We start from the raw sequence: 23069 nt of genomic DNA, 5'->3' as shown, positions 1-23069 counted from the left end.
TTGGTTTACCTTGGTGGATTTTTTTGGTCAAAATTCACATAAATTAATGAATTGTTGCATAAATTTCAGAGAACTAAAAAACTGCAGTAGACTCTTTAGGTATAATACTAAGGAGATACCTTTATGCCACACAACAGTGAAAGAGATCCATACAGTGTGTGCTTTTGTTATAAGCCTTGGGGCAAATAAAGGTAAAGATTCTACAGAATACAGTATGCTGGCATTGATGCAAATAATATTCCCCCAAAGTTAGTCACAGCTGCTGTTAGTAAAATGCACAACATTGTTTAGAACACAGAACATTACTAGCTTTGCTTGACAACATACGCAATGGTGACTTATTAGGTACAAACAGTTATGTGTAGTAGTGATCAGATGCACTGAATTTAGTTAGGCAAAATATTTACAGTTTAAATTTTGGTAGAAGCAATTCTTAACAACAGATCAGATAAATTTAGGGCCTGCTCCTGTGCACCCTGAGCTCCTACTGCAGTAATTGGGATTTGAGAGTGCACAACACCTAGTATGACCAGACCTTTTGAGAGAAGCTTCTTTCATCAAAAATACAGAATATCTGAGCTTTACAAATATTCCTTTTTAAATTACATTACAAGAATGTAAGATGCCAAAAAAACTTACTAGCCATTCCAATATTCTAATTCAGGCTCCAGTTCAGCGTAATAGTTAAGTATCTGCTTAACTGACTGATATCAGTGGGACTTAAGCAGGTGCTTAAAGTGCTTTGCTGAATTCCAGTGGACTTAAAGCACATGCTTAAAGTGCTTTGCTATACTGAGAATCTTATTGCGTCCCAAGAGGTTTATCATTTTACTGTTTCTCAAGCTCTTCAGCCCAAACCCTGCTACTGGTATTTACTTGAGTAAGATTATTATAGGGCTTCTTACTTGAAAGTGATCTTCAGTAGCCTTGCCACCCATGTTAAGAACATTCAGAGAACTGGCACGCTTCATGCTGCAACCAGGATAGTGAACATGCAAGGATAAACCAATCAGAATAATTGAAAACTAAACTCTAAACACAAAAGTATAATAATACTGAGGCAAACTTAAGGGAGTTTTAATATAACCTGTGAAACCTAATATGAAGTATGCTCTTTAAGAGAAATACTTTCTATAGTTACTTATATATATTTGCACATTTTCCTTCTCTCTTTTAATTCTAAGATATGTATCAAAATAACTGCCAGCGCCATAGTACTTAAGCACATTACCTGTTTGATGTTAATATCTTTAATGGTTCAAATTATTTCCATTTCCAAAATGTGTCATCTTTCTGAATCAATAAATTAATTTAACATATACTCCACTTTAATGCTCATTTTAAAGTTATTTAGCTAATTTTAAAAAATCAAACTATTCAGATGTAGTTGTTGAGGAAATGTTTGTGAAAAATATTAATACATATCAATAAATTTATCAAATAAGTTGTACTTAATTAGTAAAAACTATGGAAAAACAATGCATCCGATGAAGTGAGCTGTAGCTCACGAAAGCTTATGCTCTAATAAATTTGTTAGTCTCTAAGGTGCCACAAGTACTCCTTTTCTTTTTGGAAAAACTTCTGTTTACATAAATAAGGCAAAAACTAACATGTTACCGCAGACATTGCTCTTATAGCAGATTTTTTAAAAAGCTTGCTAAGTCTATTTTGAAGTGAAGGACAATACAAGATTGTTGCTACTATTAACTTTGTCATGCTTGTGACCATAACGTGCTTCAATCAGTGGTAGTCCTACAATGGTCTTCTGAAAGCAATACACCACAAAGATAATACAATCAATTTAAGCCCTTGTTATTTTAGAAGGGCTATTACTAATCAAGATAACTCTGTATTAACTATTTTATATCATCAACTTCTGTATTCTTGAGGATAAGGATTAATAATTGCTTTCATCTTGATCTTTAATAAAGATTTAAACATCTAAAACATTTAAGACTAAAATATTTAAATGTGAGGTTATATACATTTTAAGTTAGATTATTAAATAGTCCCCAGTGTCAGAAGATTTTGCTGAAATGGTACAATATGAATTTGCTATTCCCCATCCCAAATACCTGTATGTCACCTAGAACATAGTGCTCTGTTGGTAGGGGATCACTGGGTCTTTCATGATTTGTCAGTTTCTAAAGGAGCACCTTAAATAAAATTATTTTGTCACACTATTAACACCAAAGTTAAGCCCCAATCCTGCAGTGTGATCTGCAGAGGTGGCTCTCTGCACCCATGTGTGGAGGTCTCTCTGCAGAGTCATATTGCAAAATAAGCAAGTCATTAGTCCCATTGAAATCAACAGGACTACTCAAACATAAAGGTACGCATGTGCTTAAGGTAAGCATGTGGTTAAGTGCTCTGATAGATCTGAGCCCAAATAATGTGTTATGTCTGGAATACTGAAACTAAAATACAAAATATCTATACACATAAATGCAGGCAGCAGCTACACAATGTAAGTATACTACATTTTTAAAGCAATTAATTTTGAATGTTTCAGATAGCAGAATGCACATAATTTAAAATATGACATAAGTGTTAGCAACAAAAAAGAAGCAATGAATCATGCATGATTTATACCGCTCTTATTTATTTACATAAAATATACAATTAAGGTTACACATGAAAGTCAAAGTATGTTAATCGGTAAAAACACACATACAAAACATCACAAATGAAAATCTCTTTTCAAAAAGTAAGAGCATAAAGGTTTATTAAAAACAAAATCCAAACTCTAGGAAAACAAAAACAAAAAAAATCCACAGGTATAAATCTACCCAAATGTCTTGTATACTTTTGCTCCAGTGCTAATAATGAACCTCAACAAACAAATATCATCACTAAGTTTCAACTTTTAAAAAGTTATTAGCAGCCAATTTACTTTAGAAGTAAAATTAGATTTTCATCTACAGATGAAAATTAGTTTGGCAAATGCACTTGTAACTTTTTTCAAGTAAAAAACAAGACTGTAAAAATACTCAGGATACATGCATAATTTTTCTTTGCATTATAACAAACAGCTATTTTAAAAAAGCTTTGCTTTTATTTTTGCTGTGGCAACTTAGCTAACCTGTTCTACGGTCAAATTTGAAACAATGGAGAGCAAAATAAATGTAAAATTAAAGATCTGAAATCAAATAAAAAGTAAATGTCCGTGGAAAGCAGTTCACACCAAGTTTCAAGTATTGTATGTTTGTAACATCTAACTCTTGCAGACCTTCTATCACCTTATCAAAAACATTTTACCTATAAATAATTTGCTGACAAGTGTTTTTTCCCTCCTTCCCTCAATTTCCTCTGAATAGATGCCTGAAGACTGGGTTTTTAAGGCTCATCTATTCCTGTTATACATTCCTCATTTGAAATCATAATCCTTGTTTAACAGCATGATCAATGACTATGACTGTAAGTGAGGAGAAAGCAGCAGGAACAGGTGAACTGCAAAGCAAAACCATAGCCTTCACAGAAAACAAGAGAAGAGGCAGAGGTAGTGGTAGTGGTGAGAAGAAAAAAAACACATGATTTCTCATGGAAAATCTTGAACAACATTCTATTTAGAAACCATTTTTCTGATAAGTCAGTAGATCTTTATGTACACTAGCAATACTGTATTCAGTTATTTGCAACACCTTAAACACAAATATGTGTTTATATAAAAATATATACATCAAATTGTCACTTTTAAAAATCAAATGGCAGTAAAAGAAAACAGAGCAGTTTTAACTAAGTGTAGCAAATTACTATGGAAAGCAATGTTACTACTGGAAATGAAGTTGAAATAACCTATTATGAATAAAGAAGTTATTGGAAAGTATTCTTGTGTAAACATATGTACATATTTTACTAAATCCTATCCTCTAAATTGCACTTCCATGATCTAGAAAACCATGAAAGGGTTAAAAAATTTAATTTTACAAACCAGATATTTAACTTCTTCCTAAAACAGCTAAGCAAATGAAAATTAAGATTTTTAAAAGATGTTATAATCTACAACAAGAGTTGTATAGGTATTCTCATCAACTTCCAGATAGAATTTGTACATTTACTAGTCAAAAGATTAATTAAAAAAAAAAAAAAAAGTACCAGTACAGCAAACTCATCCTAGGACCTCAATATGAAACTTTTTTCTGGCACTACATGATCATCAGCAATGAAAGATTTTGAAATCAGAACTATTTGTGGAATATGTACATAACAGATAAGCTAATGAAGAATTTTACCTTCAAATATCAGACAGTTTTTCAAAGAGCACAGGACACTTTATGAACATTGGAAAACAAGAATGATGTTGGCACTTTAACATCTGTTCTACACTAACTTTTTCATGAGTATAAATACCACACACATTTAGGTGGCATAGGGTCAAAAATACGGTTCATATTGATGTGGGTAGATTACTTTTACTTACATGCAGCACACAAAGGATGTTTACAGCAGATTGCAATGCCAAATAAAGTAAGTGTGAATATTCAAAATATGGTAGAAACACCCTTTAGCTATTATTTACAATTTATAAAAAACAAGTTGTCCATATATTTCCCTATTATTAACTGCAGGAGACCAGGAATAGGAACCTGGTTCCATAAAATGTCAAAAAAAACTTTTAAACCTCCCCAAAAACATTGGGGGTAAAGGAAATAGTTAGGTATAAATTATAGTTTATAAAAACTAATGGTAAACCTTAGCAATATGGGGAGTTGATAATGAATTGTATGTAAATGATAGAAACATTTACAAATTTTTTAACTATGGATGTTGGAAGAATAAGACTCATTCTGGGCTTGTATTTGCACTGTTATGCTAAACTATCTTGCAGTTTTGTATTTCTTCCATTATACTGTTGTGTAGGGGTTTGTTTGTTTGTTTGTTTTTTAAATCCATTCTTCCACTGTACCTTCTCTGAAAAAACACCCTTTCATTAACAGCTTGCTTGTGCACCAATGAATTCAGTAGGAGTTTTACCACTGACTTCACTTCACTGGGCACAGAATCATATCTTCACCAGCTCAGAAATGAAGTTTTACTAACGATTGACACTATCTGGTCAGATGTAAGGTTGAAAACACTTCAAAGCAAATATCAATGAGGTAAGTAATCAAAAATGACAATTAAATAGCAACAGAAATTATTTATATAGTATCATGGGTGTGCATGATGCTTTACAAGCAGATAAAAATAATGTGGCAAATCTCCAATGGAGCTACGATAATTTACATCAGTTTATGATATGCCCCCATGACCCTTTCCCTGCCCCAGACATCACACACCAATTTATATTACTACATAAATACTTCTAAATGTATTTATCATATGGACTCACTTATTCAGATTGTTATTCCAGCAGATGAAGACAACCCAAGTTCTCTTATTTAGAACTTTTAAACAGAAGCTCAATAAAGCAATGCTGTTCTAATAGTTGTAGCTGGGAACCAAATTGGTTTGTTTTCCCACATGAAAAAAGTATTCAAGGCTAAACCTGATATGGTGCTAGAACTGTAGGGCTATTAAGGAAAAAGGTAATGCTTATGCTCAATTCTGTGATGTATGTTTCAGTTTGCATAGTGCAATATGTAAACAGATGAACATATTGTTTTGTGCATCAGCAGGAATTATAAATACACTTAAAGCCATTAAAATACACAGTGCCTCCCCTCCTTAAATTCAGTGGAAGTTTTGCCACTGACTTCAGTGGTGTAAGAATTTAACACATAACATGTAGCTAATAGCATGTGGTAAAAGTCTTGATTCACTGAATTTACAGTACATATATATTTAATAGTTAAGAGTTTTTTTGACACTATTTTCTGCCCTTTGAAATGTGGATGTTTCAGTAGTTAATCCTTTTTAGGGATTGTTTACCCTTGAAACGCTGTTGCACCACTGTAGCACTTCAGTGTAGACACTACCTAAGGCTTAAGCTGACAGGAGGGGTTCTCCCATAGCATAGGTGACCCATTCCCCAAGAGGCAGTAGCAAGGTTGATAGAAAAATTCTTCCATCGACCTAGTGCTGTCTACACCAGGATTTAGGTCAGCTTAACCATGTTGCTCAGAGCTGTGGATTTTTCACATCCTTGAGCCACACAGCTGAGTTGACCTAATATTTTAGGTACACTAGGCCTTAGTTTCTAAGTGAAGCGTGACTAAAAATGATTGTTTATGCTGACTTCCAGTAAACGTTTTCCCGCAACACTAAGGATTGAGAGGTAACATTTTGTTCGCTTTAACAGTAGCTTTCCACTTCTATACTCCTGATAAAGAGCAAGTTTAAATGTTAGTAAAAAATTAATACATACAATATGTGAAATGCATTCTGTTTGTATAGCGTGTTAACACTGACCTTTATTTTTAAAAAGAAAAGGAGTACTTGTGGCACCTTAGAGACTAACAAATAGGTGCCACAAGTACTCCTTTTCTTTTTGCGAATACAGACCAACACGGCTGCTACTCTGAAACCTTTATTTTTAATACATTAAATATTCATAATGCTATGCTAGTCGTGAGTTCTACTGAAGCAAAAAATAAAAATAAAACACCAAAAAACAACCCACCCCTGCCCCCACACCCGTTTTCCCACTATAGTACTTAAGAATAAAGTATGGGCAACTTAATTTATTCTCTGGGAAAAAAGAAATTTAGCAATTTAATAAAGTGCACCAATAATACTCTGACTATATAAACATGTTCTTAATGAAGCTTTTTCTTAGACCTGCCATCATGCTAAGCATCCTCCTTTAAGAAGTTGCAAGTTCTGTAAAAAAACAACAACTGAGCAATAAATACTAAAATAAATTAATTTTTTCCACTGTTAATATTAAGGAACTGTCAGCATAGAGTTAAATTATTCCCCATATCACTTTTCAGTAAGAAATACAATATGTTTAAGACCTTTTTATGAACTACAATTCTACATGCAGTAAAGGTAGATAATAACCCCAAAAAAAAGGCTACCTTGATCAGTGCTAGGCTACAAAATGGGCACAAACTGGGAGCACACCAGCTCATCTAAGAATAAATAATTACCCAGGATTCTTTGGTTCACTGTCTCGTGAACTTCCTCCCTTCAGCTTTCTAACCAGCTTCTCACTGCTGCGTCTAATTGAAGCACGGAGCTTGCTAAAGGAACCACTGCGTTTTAAAGATCCAGTGCCATCCTGAAAAAAATTTGAACAAATGTGAAATTGTAACAGTTTTTGCCCCTCCCCCACAACTGAATTAACACAACAACATGTATCGTCAAAATATTTATGTTCTGCTACCATTAGGTAATAGTGCCAAATTATATAAATATTTTAAAATTACATATAAATTGTATTTTATCAAGAAGATTACTGTCCGCATTCTGACTTAACAGTGCCTACTTATCACAAGGATTTCAGAAATATGAAAATCTGTTGAATTTATAGTTAACTATGATTCATAACAGTTAAAAAATAATCTCAAATTATGTATGATTCACAAATGCATACCAACACCTTCACCACCACCATAACATTTCATATGGGAAAGGTGAGCACAGTATCAAGCAAAAGCATTCTATCAAGGTCTGAATGTACAAACTATTTAATTATTTTTGTTCAACTATATAGGCCATGTGCACTAAACATATTTAGTGAATTCTATAAATTAAGTTTATTAAAAACTTAGGAACCATTTATGATCAGAAAAATATATATATTTCGATTCTTATATTTCAGTTTTACTTTCACCATGTTTCAGAAAAATATAAAACAAGATGAAATGACAACTTTCCGCACACTAAATTCACATTTTATGCCACAGAAGTTTCTAACTCTTAAATTATATCAAATTTGTATGCCAAAGAATTATTGTTTTCTCTTAAAAAAATCAACAGTTCAGTAAGATTATTAACCACTTGCTACATCTAGAAATCCTATATGGCTACTGTTTGAAAGTAAGGACTGTAAAAGGAGAAAGTACTACTAAGCAGACAAAGACAGACATCAGTTGGAGTGAGTTTATTAGAGAAAGACAAATACACAAATCACTGAACACCAAGATTAGTAGAGAAAAGCATAATTGCCAAAATTTCACACAAAGACTAAACAGCAATGCTACTTTAGAATAATCATAAGTGAAGACATCCAGAGTTCCATAATGATGTTAACCACATTATAGGTCTCTAAATATATTTTAAAGCACTTGGAGCACATGCCTTACTTTTACGTTTTATTCTGTAAAGGTCACCATCATGCTATTTTAATAATACCTTGTGTGATACTTTTAACTACCTTTTTCATAGTGAACAGCTACTTATAAACTTCATTCTTACTTTTTACTTAAGTATTACACAGCAAATGGTTGTAATAACACATTCTGTATGACTAGATACATATCTAGCAAAGCTACACATGTACAGAAATAGGAAACCGAATAAAAGACATATCACTGAAGGAATGGCCAGTTTACAAAGAAGTGTAGCTCTGACAAAAATCGTAAGGGATTTCTAAAACACAGCAGTCAGTACTGAAGAGAGAAGTTAAAGCTTGAAGATGGTGCACGCCCGTCATGCAGGAGACAGTACAAGAACCACAAAAGGCATCTAGGCCTGTCAGATAGAAACGGAGAGAGAAAAACTGAATGAAACTGTTGGGAAAAGTTCAACAGTTTTCAATTTGAACAGTTATGTTTATAGTATTTCTAGGTCATGTGCTGGAGGTCTTTTTTTAAATTAAAGACTTGGGATTGCACCTGCAAGTGCTGCCATTCACAGATCCTTGCAATTACCAAAAAGGTAGTTGTTTGTTTACATACTTTAACCTATTTCACTAACATGTATCATACAAAAATTACCAAAAGAGATCCAGTCTTTTATTAAATTAATATCTGTAAATAAGAGAAAAGCAGATTTTTAAAAACCAGAAATTGCTTTTATATTATAAACACATCACGTGTAATATACGCAGCGGAAAGAATGATTTTTTTTCAAATTGAAAAGAATACAAACGCCAAAATTAAAAGGAAAAACTTAATACAAGATTTAAAAGAAATTAACAGAACAAGGTGCATTCATTTAAGCTTTAACTTCTGTCAGGAATTTTTTTCTCCACAATACTAAAAAGGAAAAGTGTTTCCCTTACCCCTCCAAACAAAATTCCATCTACTTCTTTGAGGTAATAAGAATCCATGGAACTGTTTATGTATTATCATGTATATATTTTTAAAAAATAAAATTCATAAGGAAAATACTAACACGCAAGTTTCCACACACACTGCCCTGCCCAATGGACTTCAAAGTTGAACCGAAAGAACCACCTACAGAAGTGACTCGGTAGTTGAATTCTTAGGCTTTCCTTTCTCAACTCTGGGAAAATGGACAAGGATATCAATTAAGATTTTTGTTTAGTGATGATGGCATCTCTCTGTAGGAAGTAGAGTGAATACCAATAAAAGATATTTTACAACAAAATGCCCTACTACTACCAGTGATTGAAAAAAAACCCAAAAAACTGGGAGTTGCAATCAAATCTTCACCTGATGACAGAAGTCTATTATCAACTTAGATTTTATATTTTGTTTAGAATTACATAAAGACATTTCAGCTATAATGATTCAAGAAGTGCTTATGGAAATTAAGCAGCTTTGAATCTAGGGTGACCAGATAGCAAGTATGAAAAATCAGGATCGGAGTAGGAGGGTAATAGGAGCCTATATAAGAAGAAGCCCCAAATATTGGGACTGTCTCTATAAAATCAGGATATCTGGTCACCCTATTTGAATCTGAACTCTATATTTTAATTACATGATTCCATGAATAAAAAGGCAAATTATTCCTTACATCTTAAAATAGGCATGTTCACATCAACAGTTCTCAAGTTAGCAGGAATTTCAGCTTTATAGCCACTGTATAAAAAAAATCTCCTTCAGTTTTTGAGACAGACATGGGGCAAGAGCTCAGGCTTATCTGGAAAAGCCAGCATAAGAAAACATTTTTTAAATGTTTATGAAAGGAACTCTCTAACTACAATTTCAAATTGTAAAAGTTTAAAACCAATAAAAAGTTATGAGAACAGTGTATTGTTCCATAAATATGTGCAAGTTTTAAAAGTGTTAGTATACAATATACATTGCATCTATTTTACTAAATCAAGTGTGTCTTAGTATTTAGCTATAGATTTATTTGTTAAAAACAGACTTTTCCGTTCCTATAGGAAACTACCCCAAAAGCACAGTTCTTTTCTAAGCTATACTACCTGTGGGCAGTTACTTTAATGGCAGGATCCTCTTTTATTGCGTATACCCTCACAAATTTACTACTCCTGCACACTGCTGTTCAAAAACCGCAGAACATTTCTCACTGAAAAGTCAAATTTTAAAAAAAATATCAACTACTCTATAAATCACGCCATTCCTAAACCCTAACACTGTTTTGTCTGACAGCCAAATTCTTGAGCCAACTCAAGAGTACAGATGCACATCAGAAGGTTTTTACCAAAACAGGCCCTTCCTTTGGTCTCTGTAAACAAAGTAAATTGCTTATGATAGAAATTCAATAGTACTTCTTGTCTGAGAAGCAGAATATCTGTGTGGAGAGAAGAGATGAGGGAAAGGTGACACCACATCCTACAGGTACAGAAAAGAAGCATTAAAATAAGGTAGAAAACAATGCCGGGAAGTTTCCTGTTTTTCATTTGTGTATGAACAAACTCTCTCAAGTGAGGAAGAAAATGTGGACTGTAAATAGATTCATAGATATTAAGGTCAGAAGGGACCATTATGATCATCTAGTCTGACTTCCTGCACAACGCAGGCCACAGAATCTCACCCACCCACTCCTGCGAAAAACCTCTCGCCTATATCTGAGCTATTGAAGTCCTCAAATCGTGGTTTAAAGACTTCAAGGATAGTCCCATGTATATCAGAAAAAGTGATGCCACATTTTTAAAATGAATGGTGCAATTCCCAGACTTTATAAAAATCAACACTTCCTTAATTCTGGTCCCTAAAGGAAAATTAATTTTTTAGGTCAACAGATGTTTATCAGTTTAGGTTTCATTCAAATATTGACCTAGAAATACCATTTTGTATTTTTCCAGAAGGTTATTTATCATTCCAAAATCTGCATGCTTGTTTTAATTAAAAGCAAACAGTAAAAAAAAAAAAAAAAAAGGTTTTATTCACTTAGAACACACAAAGGCATGCAAAGTATGGCAGAAATTAAGGGAGGAGTACAGTACACAGTTCTAATGCCGAGTGGACAAAATTAAGATAAAAGGAGTTACAAAACTTATTGTCAGGTTTCAGAGTTGCAGCCGTGTTAGTCTGTATTCGCAAAAAGAAAAGGAGTACTTGTGGCACCTTAGAGACTAACAAATTTATTAGAGCATAAGCTTTCGTGAGCTGTAGCTGTAGCTCACGAAAGCTTATGCTCTAATAAATTTGTTAGTCTCTAAGGTGCCACAAGTACTCCTTTTCTTTTTGCGAAAACTTATTGTGGGACACTAATGATACAACATTAATTATTCACAACAGATGCTGATTGACTGTCTTGAAATGATGAATACCAATGGCAAGGAAATGTCATTTGATAAATGACAAAAGCAACCAAAGATGGAGAGAACATTCTCCAGGCAAATTCAGCAAGTGTTAAGTTTTTAAAAAGTTGGCTTTAGGATCCTAAAGCTTCTTGCAAGTCACTGAAAAACTGTTGTAAGAGAAATGAACTTTAGAAGCATTCTAGTTTATAAAGTAGGATAAACACCCTAAAGCAAAAGCAGTCAGACAAACCTATCACTTCAGCAATTTGGCAAAATGTATCAGTGCTTTTAGCAGAACTATAGCTTATAGTGAATTAACAGTTTGACTGCCTGCACTAAGTACATTCCCTTGGCAGCAACAGAATACACAGTAAGAAAGTCAGTAATTGGAGTAAACAAAATTAAGTAAACAGTATAAATAAAAGCATGAAAGACATAACAAAGGGTAAAAAATGCACAGTTAATTACACATTACAAACATTTTTTTTTAAAGTTTTTGTTGCTCTAACTCGTGACACAGATGTTATGTTAGGTAGTGGAACAAGACATCACAAGATAGAATAAGGCCTCACTTTAATTATAAATTCTAAGGAGTGCATGGGAAGTGGAGATATACATTTCATTTAAAAAATGTATCTTTACTGTCAAGTTGCCATGACCCAGTAATGACAGCACATACAAAAGCAGATTATGGATCACTCTTCTTCCATAACTGGAAACAAAGTTACAGATAGTTTTCTCTGACAAGGTTGGGAGAGGGGTGACTGGAGTAGTTTTTAAGTCTTAAACTGATTGTTTTTATTTACTTTAAAAATCAGTGATGTTTTAATATCCCTGATTCCATAGTGGCACCTGCTGGACACATTTAACCTACAGGCAAGGATGATGTAAAGAGAGCAAATAAGCAGAAGTAAATTAATTGCCAATCTATTGAGGAAACCACAGACTAGGGATTATGCACCCAACAAACACCAGGACACTCAATCAGCATTCAAATGCTCATAGTTAAGCCCAGCTGCTTGAAATTCCTAAAGAAATTTTACTTTTCAGGACAACACATTGTGGACAATTTAAAAATAATTTACTAAATGCAAGATCTTATTCTTTAATTCTTCAGAATTACAAAGTGTAAAGTAGATGAAGTAGGAAAACTACTTTGAAAACACAATGGAATGATAACTGGACAAAGGAATTCCTGTTATAGTCTAGAAAATTTACCACTATTTTCTTCAACTGTGTACTGTACTTACCCCATTCCATTCTACGCTCATACTCACTTCCTCGCCTCCATCAGGGCCACTTTCGTACTTTACCACATCGACATTGAGGCTTTCTCGGCTTCGCCTTTTTTCTATGCTCTCAGGGTCATTTAGCACTTCAGCAACTCTCTGTTTGTGAACATTGTCAAGACCCTGTGAGGCAGGCAAAGGGGGAAAAAGTGTTTTACTACTCAATATAGGTTTTAATTATGTATACTATCATAAATATGCATGGTAACCAAGTTAACGAAAAAATCAGTGATACCTTAAACTCACACTGAACCTAATACAATTTTCAATACTTGATAACTGATCTATTACAAACATCAATGCAACATAAAGCAAAACAGTTGGACTGAGCACAGGCCTGGGAGTTAGCAGACTTGGGGTTCTTCTCCTGACTGTCAGTGACTTACCTCAAGCATTTCACATATCTGCTTGGTACTAAGGCACCTGTTAGATCACTAACATGGAAACACACGCTCTCTTTTCCTTGGTTTTCCCATATGTTAAATGGGATTAGTAATGTTTACCTATCTTTGTAAAGAACATTGAGTTCATATTTTAAAAGCCCAACACGAAGTATTACATTAAAAAAAACCCAGCTGTGGTATAAGCTTTCTATTAAAAAGTGTTCTCATGCCAAAATTTTAACAGTAATGAATTTTATTATGAAAATTTAATTATAACCATAGAATAGGATTAAAGTAGAGATGGAAAAGAGAGACTTTATTGACTCCAATCTTTTGCCAGTGCAATAGATAGTTTCCTGATAAAGGATACATCAGGTACACTTTCTGAATTTCTAAAAGGATTACTGAAAGAAAAAGTATGTTAGATACAAAAAACTACACTAAAAATATTTAAGTTGCTAAGACAACAAATCATGTCAGGAAATGCCAAAAGTAAGCTTGCAAGCTTAATTTGAGCTACTGTGCATACGCACTATGATAATCTTACCCAGCATCAAAGTGATGTTTGTTGCTCAGCCAGGAACAGAACCCAGCTCAGTAAGTTTGTCACAAGAGAACATCCTTTCTCTTCTTGCAACTCTCTGCCTCATTCACTGTCCACATTGTGCAGTGAATGAAGGATGCGTCAAATAGTATACGATCACACAAAGATGATCATAATATACAGACAAGGAAGCTAAGTCACATAGAAAACATTAATTTGGGCATTTCTTAATTTTGAGTACTTGTACTTTGTAACTGACATTTTAAAAGTAGCTTTTTGTACACAAATGCCTAGTTTTTTAGAAAAATAAACCGAAGAAACAGAAATTCCATCAAGTGGAACCATAAAGACGCTCTGTATGGATCATTAACAGGATTGAAACTCAAAACCTTTGAATCAATTACACAGACGTCTACTACTTGAGCTAAAGGTGTAACTAACTAACTGCAGGTTTCAGAGTAGCAGCCGTGTTAGTCTGTATTCGCAAAAAGAAAAGAAGTATTTGTGGCACCTTAGAGACTAACAAATTTATTTGAGCATAAGCTTTCATGAGCTACAGCTCACTTCATCAGATGCATCTGATGAAGTGAGCTGTAGCTCACGAAAGCTTATGCTCAAATAAATTTGTTAGTCTCTAAGGTGCCACAAGTACTCCTTTTCTTTTAACTAACTGCACTAGCAGTATGTAATCCTCTATGTCCATCAGTCACTAGAGGGGGACATGACACTTTGCCAGTGGCTTACCCATCTCTTTCAGACAGCACACAGAAGTCTGGAATCAAAAGCCTGGGTACTATTGCTGGCTCTGGAGGGGAGTGGGGTTCTAGTGGTTACAGTGAGCATAGAAAAACATAATAGATTTGGCACATTCATTCTAAAAACACAGTGTGAATTTCCCCAGCACACGGGAAGCACAAGACCATGATTAAGGCTGCGTGTCTGTCACGGAGATCACAGATTCTGTGACCTTCCAGGACCTCCGTGACTTCTGCAGCGGCAGCAGTGTCAGCGTGTGGGAGAGGACTCAGGGCTGGGGCAAGGTTGGGGTGCGAGGCAGCACTTACCTGTGGGGGGGAGCTATCCGGCTTCCACTGGCATGACCCTGCAACTCCTAGGCAGAAGGGTCCGGGGGCTCCACACACTGCTCGCAGGCGCCACCCCCAAAGCTCCGATTGGCTGCAGTTCCTGGACAATGGGAGCTGTGGATCCAGCACTTGTGGCAGGCAGCACGCAGTGCCCTCCTGGCTGCCCTCTCCCATACAAGCTGCAGGGACACGCGGACCCAGGTAGAGAGCCTGCGAGCCTTGCCAACCCTCCCCACAGTTTGGGTCCCAGGTCACGCACCATCACCCATCCCCCTCCCTCCATTGCCAGCGAAGGTCCCGGGCCATGCAGCACCCCCCTTCCGCCAGCACCAGCAGGGATCCTGGGCCAACCCCTGAGCAGGAGAAGTGGCTGCAACATTCTGCAATTCTGGACTGTGAGCCAATAGGCTGCTATAAATTAGAGCATCCCACAAAGCTGTTTTAACCTATTCCGAGGGCTGCACCAGCCCCCGGAGCAGCCCACAACCCAGAAGACATAAATGTGGCTTAAAGAGCCATATGAGAAATGCAATACCAGGTTCTATTTCCAGTTCTGACAGAACAGAATACATGCAACCTCATTTAGTGGAATATAAGAATAGGAGAATTATACTTTACTGCTTGACTTGCTCAATAAGAAATGCAAATTGCACAAGACTTTATTAGTCCATGAAAGAGATGAGACTTGAAGCATAATCTTTTCCGGGAGTCCAGCACACCTACCTCAGTAGTGAAAGTAAACTGAAACAGAAGGTGGCACCCTGAGCACACCAGCCAAGAAGGGCTATTGCCTCAAGCCCATGAGGAGAGGGGGAACTTTCTCTACTTTTAGCATAAGAGGGTGGCAGTGCCAACCCTGTTTCCCCTTTAACATGTGCCTTCATCTAAACCAACAGGGCAGTGACAGCTGCGGTTAATAAATGCATCAACCCCCATATCTGAAACTAGCTCTGTGCTTGTGAATGCAGTTGGCATGTTTTGGAGCTCTGTGGGACTAGAGCATGCTCCATACAAATGGAATATTCAGGGATTTCAGCTGCAAACCTTTAACGTGCATCCGATGAAGCGAGTATTCACCCATGAAAGCTTATGCTCCAATACGTCTGTTAGTCTATAAGGTGCCACAAGACTCTTTGCCGCTTTTACAGATCCAGACTAACGCGGCTACTCCTCTGATGCTTGAAATCTTTAACAAGCTCTACTGATCATGTGCAAGGGGTGATTTTCAGACGCTTATTAGTAAGCCATATCTGGGCTGATTTTTCTGGGACATCAAAAGGCATTTCTTTAATCCTACAAAGAAACTCCCTACCAAATGTCAAATTCTGATTCAAAACCTGAACGGCACTAGACCTCTTCTAAGAAATGGTTGGAACTTTGTTTTGCCAATTTTTTTTGAAAATAATACTTTCACCTAACCTTATTCTCAGAAACAGCTGAACCCTTTGTGCTGAAACATTTTAAAAAAATCCATCCTGATGCAGGGAGAAAGCACAGAAAGAAAATTCTGCCAGACTAACCATTCAGGCAAAGTTATAAGCCACTAAAAATGGTGGTTTATAATGCTAAGTCTTAGGAAAACAACTATAGACCTACCTGCCAGTGATGAATTTCTTATGCTCATTGTCATTTATCTGGTTAACTATGTCATAACTTTTCTAATATGCATGTAATCACATGAAGTGATATTAACCAAATCAGAACAAAACACCAAGTGAAAGTTTTGTTGCTCAGGAGACAATAGGCATACAGAGAGGTTACTCACCTTGTGCAGTAAATTGAGTTGTTTGAGATGGGTGTCCCTGTGAGTGGTCCACTTCAGGTGCACTTGCACCCTGCGCCTTTGATAACAGATTTTTGGTAGAGGTGCCCATTCAGCCTGCCCATTCACCCCACACATCCTCATCTTCCAAGAAGAAGCTATATGGGCTGTGTGGGAAAACTGCCCTCAACTCCTTCTCCACCATGAAGTCCCATAAGGATGACTCCAAAGCAGAGGGGAAAAAGGCAGATAGTGGAGCACCAACAGAGGGACACATCTCCAAGAACTCCGGTTACTACATAAGGTGCGTAACCTCTTCTTCGAGTAGTGTCCCTCTGGGTGCTCAGCTTCAGATGACTCCTGAGCAGTATCCCCCGAGGAGGCAGAAGGTTCAGCGCAGAGTCCAATACAGAAGAGAACTAACTTGCTCACAGCTGCAGCCGATCTTTCCAAAGATACCACGACATAACAATCAGAAAAGAGTATGAAACAGAGGACCAAGTTGCCACTCTACATATGTTTACAATTAGTACGTCCTTAAGTAATGCAATTGATGTAGACAGTGCTCTTGTAGAATGTGCTAAATCTCTCAAAGGGGGTTGGACATGAGTTCTATCATACCAGTCTTAATACAACCAGAGAACCACTTTGACAATCTCTGTTTCGAAATTACCAAACCCTTGTTTGTATCCATTATAGACAAAAAACAGGAGATTTTCTAAATGGTTTGGTCCTGTCTAGCAGGAAGTTAACACCTTCCTTACATACATAGTATGGAATATAGCTTCTTGACTAATCTGATGATATTTGGGAAGAAAGCCAGAAGATGACTGGTTTGATTAATGTGGAATTCTGAGGACATGTTAGGTAAGAATCTTGGATAGGCTTGTAGGGACAATTTCTCTCTGGAAAACACTGAAATAGGGAGTCTGCAATTAAAGCCCTCAATTCTCCTACTCTTTGGGAAGAAGAGACCACTATCAGACAAGCTGTCTTCATAAATAAATCTTAAAAAAAACATGTAGCTAGAGGTTCAAACATAGGCTTCATAAGGTCATTAAGGACTAGGTTCAGGTCCAAGCTAGGAGCAGGGTTTCTGATTTGTGGGAACATATTTGACAAACCTCACAGAAATCTTGATGTAGTTGGGTAAGCAAAGACAGAAACACCCTCCATGGGTGTGTGAAAGCCTGTTATTGGTGCTAAGTGAACCTTAATACAATTCACAGAAACGTCTTCCATTCCAACAGGTAATCCAGTACTCTGTGAAGAGGAGAGTGAGTTGATGAAATATGATGACTTGTTACACCAAAAATGGTATTGTTTCAAAAGTATTTCTTGTAGATAGTTTTCTATTATTTAATAAAACTTCTTGTGCATTTGAGGAACAAGGCCCTCTATCCCCAAAAACCATCAAATCACTGAAGTGTAAGATTGGAAGGGACTGCAATCTGCCTTCTACTCTAATCTCTGCAACTCAAGGCAAGAGTATATGGTAACTAGACCATTCGTGATAGGTGTTTGTCTAACCTGTCCTTAAAAACCCGCAATGGAGATTCCACAACCTCCCCAGGCAATTTGTTCCTGTGCTTAGCCACCCTAACAGGAAGATTTTCCTAATGTCCAACCTAAATCTCCCTTGCTGTAATTTAAACCCGTTGTTTCTTGTCCTTACCTCAGAGGTTTATGAGAACAAATTTTCAACCTTTTACATACTTGAAAACTGTTATATCCCCCTGTAGTCTTCTCTTTTCTACTAAACCAGCCCAATTTTTTCCATCTTTCCTCAGAGGTCATGCTTTCTAAGCATTTAATCATTTTTGTTGCTCTTCTCTGGACTTTCTCTAATTTGTCCACATCCTTCCTGAAATATGGTGCCCAGAACTGGACACAAAACTCCAGCTGAGGCCTTATCCAGCGCAGAGTATAACAGAAAAATTACTTCTCCTGTCTTGCTTACACACACTCCCACTTATACATCCCAGAATGATGTTTGCTTTCTTTTTGCAAGAGTGTTACTCTGTTGACTCATATTTAGCTTGTGATCCACTATAATCCCCCAGATCCCTTTCTACAGTACTACTTCCTAGGCAGTCATTTCCCATTTTGTATGTGTGCAATTAATTGCTCCTTCTAATTAGAATACTTTGCATTTTTCCTTCTTGAATTTCATCCTATTTTACTTCAGACATTTATCCAGTTTGTCCAGATCATTTTGACTTTTAATGCTATCCTCCAAAGCACTTGCAACCCCTCCCAGCTTGGTATCATCCACAAACTTTATATGTGTACTCTCTATGCCATTACCTAAATCATTGATGAAGATATTGAACAGACTCGGACCCATCCCTGTGGGACTTCACACGATATGCCCTTCTGACTTGACTATGAACCACTGATGATTACTCTCTGGGAACAGTTTTCCAACCAGTTATGTACCCACCTTATAGTAGCTCTATCTAGGCTGTATTTCCCTAGTTTGTTTATGAGAAGGTCATGTGAGACAGTATCAAAAGCCTTACTAAAGTCAAGATATACCACAACTACTGCTTCCCCCCATCCACAAGGCTTTTTACTCCATCAAAGAAAGCTATTAGGTTGGTTTGACATGATTTGTTCTTGACAAATCCATGTTCACGATTACTTATCACCATCTTCTAGATGTTTGCAAATTGTTTACTTGCTTATTTGCGCCATTATCTTTCCGGGTAAGGAAATTAAGAGGTCTACTCTGTAATTCCCCAGGTTGCCCTTATTCCCCTTTTTATAGCCTGGCACTCTATTTGCCCTCTTCCAGTTCTCTGGAATCTCTCCAGTCTTCTATGAGTTTTTGAAGATAATTGCTAATGGCTCAGATATCTCCTCCGTCAGCTCCTTGAGTATTTTAGAAAATATTTTGTCAGGCCCTGTTGACTTGAAGACATCTAACTTAAGTAATTTTTAACTTGTTCTTTCCCTATTTTAGCCTCAGATCCTATCTCATTTTCACCGGTGTTCACTATGTTAGACATCCAACCATTACTAACTTTTTTGATGAAAACTGGAACAAAAAAGTCATTTAGCACTTCTGCCACTTCCACATTTTCTGTTATTGTCTTTCACCCCTCATTGAGTAATGGACCCACCCTGTCTTTAGTCTTCCTCTTGCTTCTAATGTATCTGTAGAATGTTTTCGTTACCCTTGATGTCTTCAGCTAGTTTAATCTTGTTTTGTGCCTTGACCTTTCTAATTTTGTCCCTACATGCTTGTGTGTGTTTGTTTATATTCATCCTTTGTAATCTGACCTAGTTTCCACTTTTTGTATAACTCTTTTTTGAGTTTCAGATCATTGAAGATCCCCTGGTTAAGCCACAGTGGTGTCTTGCTATACTTCCTATCCTTTCTACGCAGTGGGATAGTTTGCTCGTGTCAATGTTTCTTTGAAAAACTGCCAACTCTCTCGAACTGTTTTTCCCTTTAGACCTGCTTCCCATGGAACCTACCAACTCCCTCTCTGCTTGGAACCTCAGAATCTATAAACTGGGGTGAAGTGTTTGACCTGCATCTTGAGTCAGAAGGTAAGGACTGACTGGAAACTTCCAAGAAGGACAACAGGTGACTCTGATGAGATAGGGATACCAGACTTGTCTTGGCCACTTTAGTGCTATTATCATAACCCTGGCCCAATCTTATTGAGAACGTTCAATAACAACAGCATTGGATATACACATAGAAGTCCTTTTGTCCATGCTATGACAAATGCATTTCCTAGCAATACAGGATCAAGACCCCCTCTGAAGCAATACATGATACATTTTGAATTGGCTGCTGTGGAAAACAGATCTGCCTCTGGGAACCCCTAACTGAGAATATCATGTGAGGGATCTGGAGTTTAGTTCCCATTCATAAATAAGAAAAACATCTGCTGAAATAGTCTGTCATGGTGTTTTGAATACCTGGGATGTACGAAGCAGAGATGACTATGTGGTTGGTTGTGCATCAATTCCAGAGTTTTATTGCTTTGGCACAGAGAGATGGAGAATGGTGCTCCTCCTTGACAGCTGATATAATACACACATGCCACATTGTCAGTCATTATCTTTACTGACTTCAATCTGATTAAAGGTAGAAAGTTTACACACATTTTTGACTACTCTCAATTCCAAGGAATATGTGGAGAAGCTGCTCTTGTAGTGACCATTTGCCCCACATCTTCTGAGATCCCAGATGTGCCCCCTAACCCAAAAACAAAGCACCTGATATCACCACAGTAGGGGGAATCTGAATGAACGGAAGGAACACCTGTGCAAGTGTTGGTTGGATCCTTCCACCAATTGAGTGAGTGTGGAATCTACTGGGGAACAGAAAATAACCTGCCTATATTATGTTTTCTGGCTTTGTAAACCGTTCAAAGCCATCCCTGTAGACCTTGGAGATGTAACCTGGCATGGTGCACTACAAAGACACATGTGAGCATGTGTCCCAGCAGTTGAAGGCAATCTCTTATTGCAACCTGAGGACTGCCCTGAATCCTTGAGATGAGGTCAGCTAGTGTGAGAAATCCACTGGAGGGTAGGTATGCTGTTTGTCAGTGCATACAGAGAAGCCCTCTGAAATCTAGACACTGACATGGAGTCAAAATAGACTGTCTGATCTGAAGGCCCAGACTGTGAAACAGAGAACACATGATATTTATTGACTCCAGCACCTCCCGATTGGCTTATTAAAAGGCAGATCCTATCGTCTAGGTACAGGAAAATAAATTTGCTCAATGTACGAGAGCAGCAACTATTGCCAGAATAATTAAGAACACCCTTGGTGCCAAAGATAGTCCAAAAGGAAGCACATTGTACTGATAGTGTTTGCTATTGATAAGAAACTAAGAAACATTCTGTGTGATGAGTGAATAGTGACATGAAAATGTGTGTCTTGTAGGTCGAGGGTCACAAACCAATCTAATTCTAACAATGGAACTATTACTGCCAATGTCACCCTCCTGAATTTTTACTTTATGTATCCATTTAGAGACCTGAGGTCTAAAAATTGGTCTCCACCCTCCCTTCTTTTTGGATATCAGAAAATATTTTAAGGAGAATCCCTTTCCTCTATGTTGCACAGGAACTGGTGCTATTGCTCCTAAACTTAGGAGTGAGGTCACTTCTTGTTCTAGTAACTGATGAGAGAGGTCCCTGAAGAGGGACGGGGATTGGTAGGAGGGATAGCGTGGAAGTGGATAGTGTAACCAGAAGTTATGGCTTCCAAAGCCCATTTGTCCAAAGTTATATGCTCCCACACATCCTAAAAATAGGAAAGGCAGCATCCAAAATGAGGGAGGGGGATAGGACGTTGCAGTTGTATAGTCCTGTCAACTGGATGATTGAGACTCTTGACCAAGCCATCAAAATTGTCACTTTGAGGACAAGGATGGCTGGGAGAATGTAGCTGTAGCCAACAGGGGTTTCTTTTTTTGGAGTACCTAGGTCGCTTGACCAGGGCTTCAGAAGGTCTATGGCATGTTGAATACAGGGCTGGGTGTGCTCTTTGTATCATTTAAGATCTACTGTATTTTCTCTTATTTACATGAGTATAGATTCCAAAGGATCTCAGCGTGACTCTCAAGTTCTTTAAAAGGTATCCATTGAGCCTGCAAACAGCTTGTGACCGTCAAATGGGAGGTCTTCAAGGGTACTTTGAACCTCTTTTGGAAAGCCCAACATCTGCAGCCAAGACACTCTTCTCATGACCACTGCAGATAATATAGACTGTGCTGCAGTATATGTTGCATCTAAGGAGGCCTGGAGCACAGGGGCAGTGAGTTATATGGGCCCGTAGTGCCCAAGCTCCAGCAATATTCAGGGCCCGGGGGCACAACTCCAACAATGTTTGAGACTGGGTCTCTCCCCCGGCACTGCTTGCTGCCCCCATGCACCTCCCACGAGCCCTCCTGCCTGCACCCTGGGCAGTAGTCGCCTGCAACTCTGTGCTGCATTCCACTCTGCTGGCTCCCGGCATCAGCTGCCACCGCAGGGTCCTAGCATCCCCCAACCACTACTGCAAGGGCAGGCTGACCCTGACTCTGCCCCTTCTGCCTCAGACAGATGAACTCTTCCCTTTTCCGACGGGACCCTCCACTAGCACAGGGGGCCCCCTTGCCCGCAGTCACTGCTCCTGCCCCTGCTGGGCAAGAGGCAGCCCCACCCCCACCCCCAGTGAGGGGCAGCAGCAGGGGAGGAGGTGCACATGTGATGGCAGCCACCCCCCTCCCTAGCACCCACCATAGGGGAGGCAAGGGGGCTTCCTGGACCTGAGAGGATCCCTAGGAGCATGTGCAGTGACAGTGGTGCAAAGCAAGTGTGCTGCTGGGGGGAAAGAAGGGGGTCTCCTCCCCCAGAGCTCACTGCTGCCAACTCCTCTTTGGCCCCAGCCCTGGGGCAGCCTGCCTGCACCCCAAACTGCTCATCCCTGGCCCTGCCCCACCACAGAGCCCATATCCCCAGCCAGAGCCCTCATCCCCCCC

The 23069-nt window shown here is 37.8% G+C and overlaps 1 protein-coding gene across 1 annotated transcript in view; it reads right to left on the bottom strand.

Annotated features, from left to right (window-relative positions):
• The window catches only part of LOC119857433 (kinesin light chain 1), a 120294-nt gene that overhangs the window by 5499 nt on the left and 91726 nt on the right, over positions 1-23069 (bottom strand). The window contains 3 exon segments of the mRNA XM_043516411.1: positions 906-972; positions 7035-7165; positions 12760-12921. Of these exon segments, the coding sequence (XP_043372346.1) occupies positions 906-972; positions 7035-7165; positions 12760-12921 (360 nt within the window).

The sequence above is a fragment of the Dermochelys coriacea genome, chromosome 6, assembly GCF_009764565.3.
Source record: "Dermochelys coriacea isolate rDerCor1 chromosome 6, rDerCor1.pri.v4, whole genome shotgun sequence".
Taxonomy (NCBI): domain Eukaryota; kingdom Metazoa; phylum Chordata; order Testudines; family Dermochelyidae; genus Dermochelys; species Dermochelys coriacea.
This window is presented reverse-complemented; position numbering and strand designations above follow the sequence as displayed.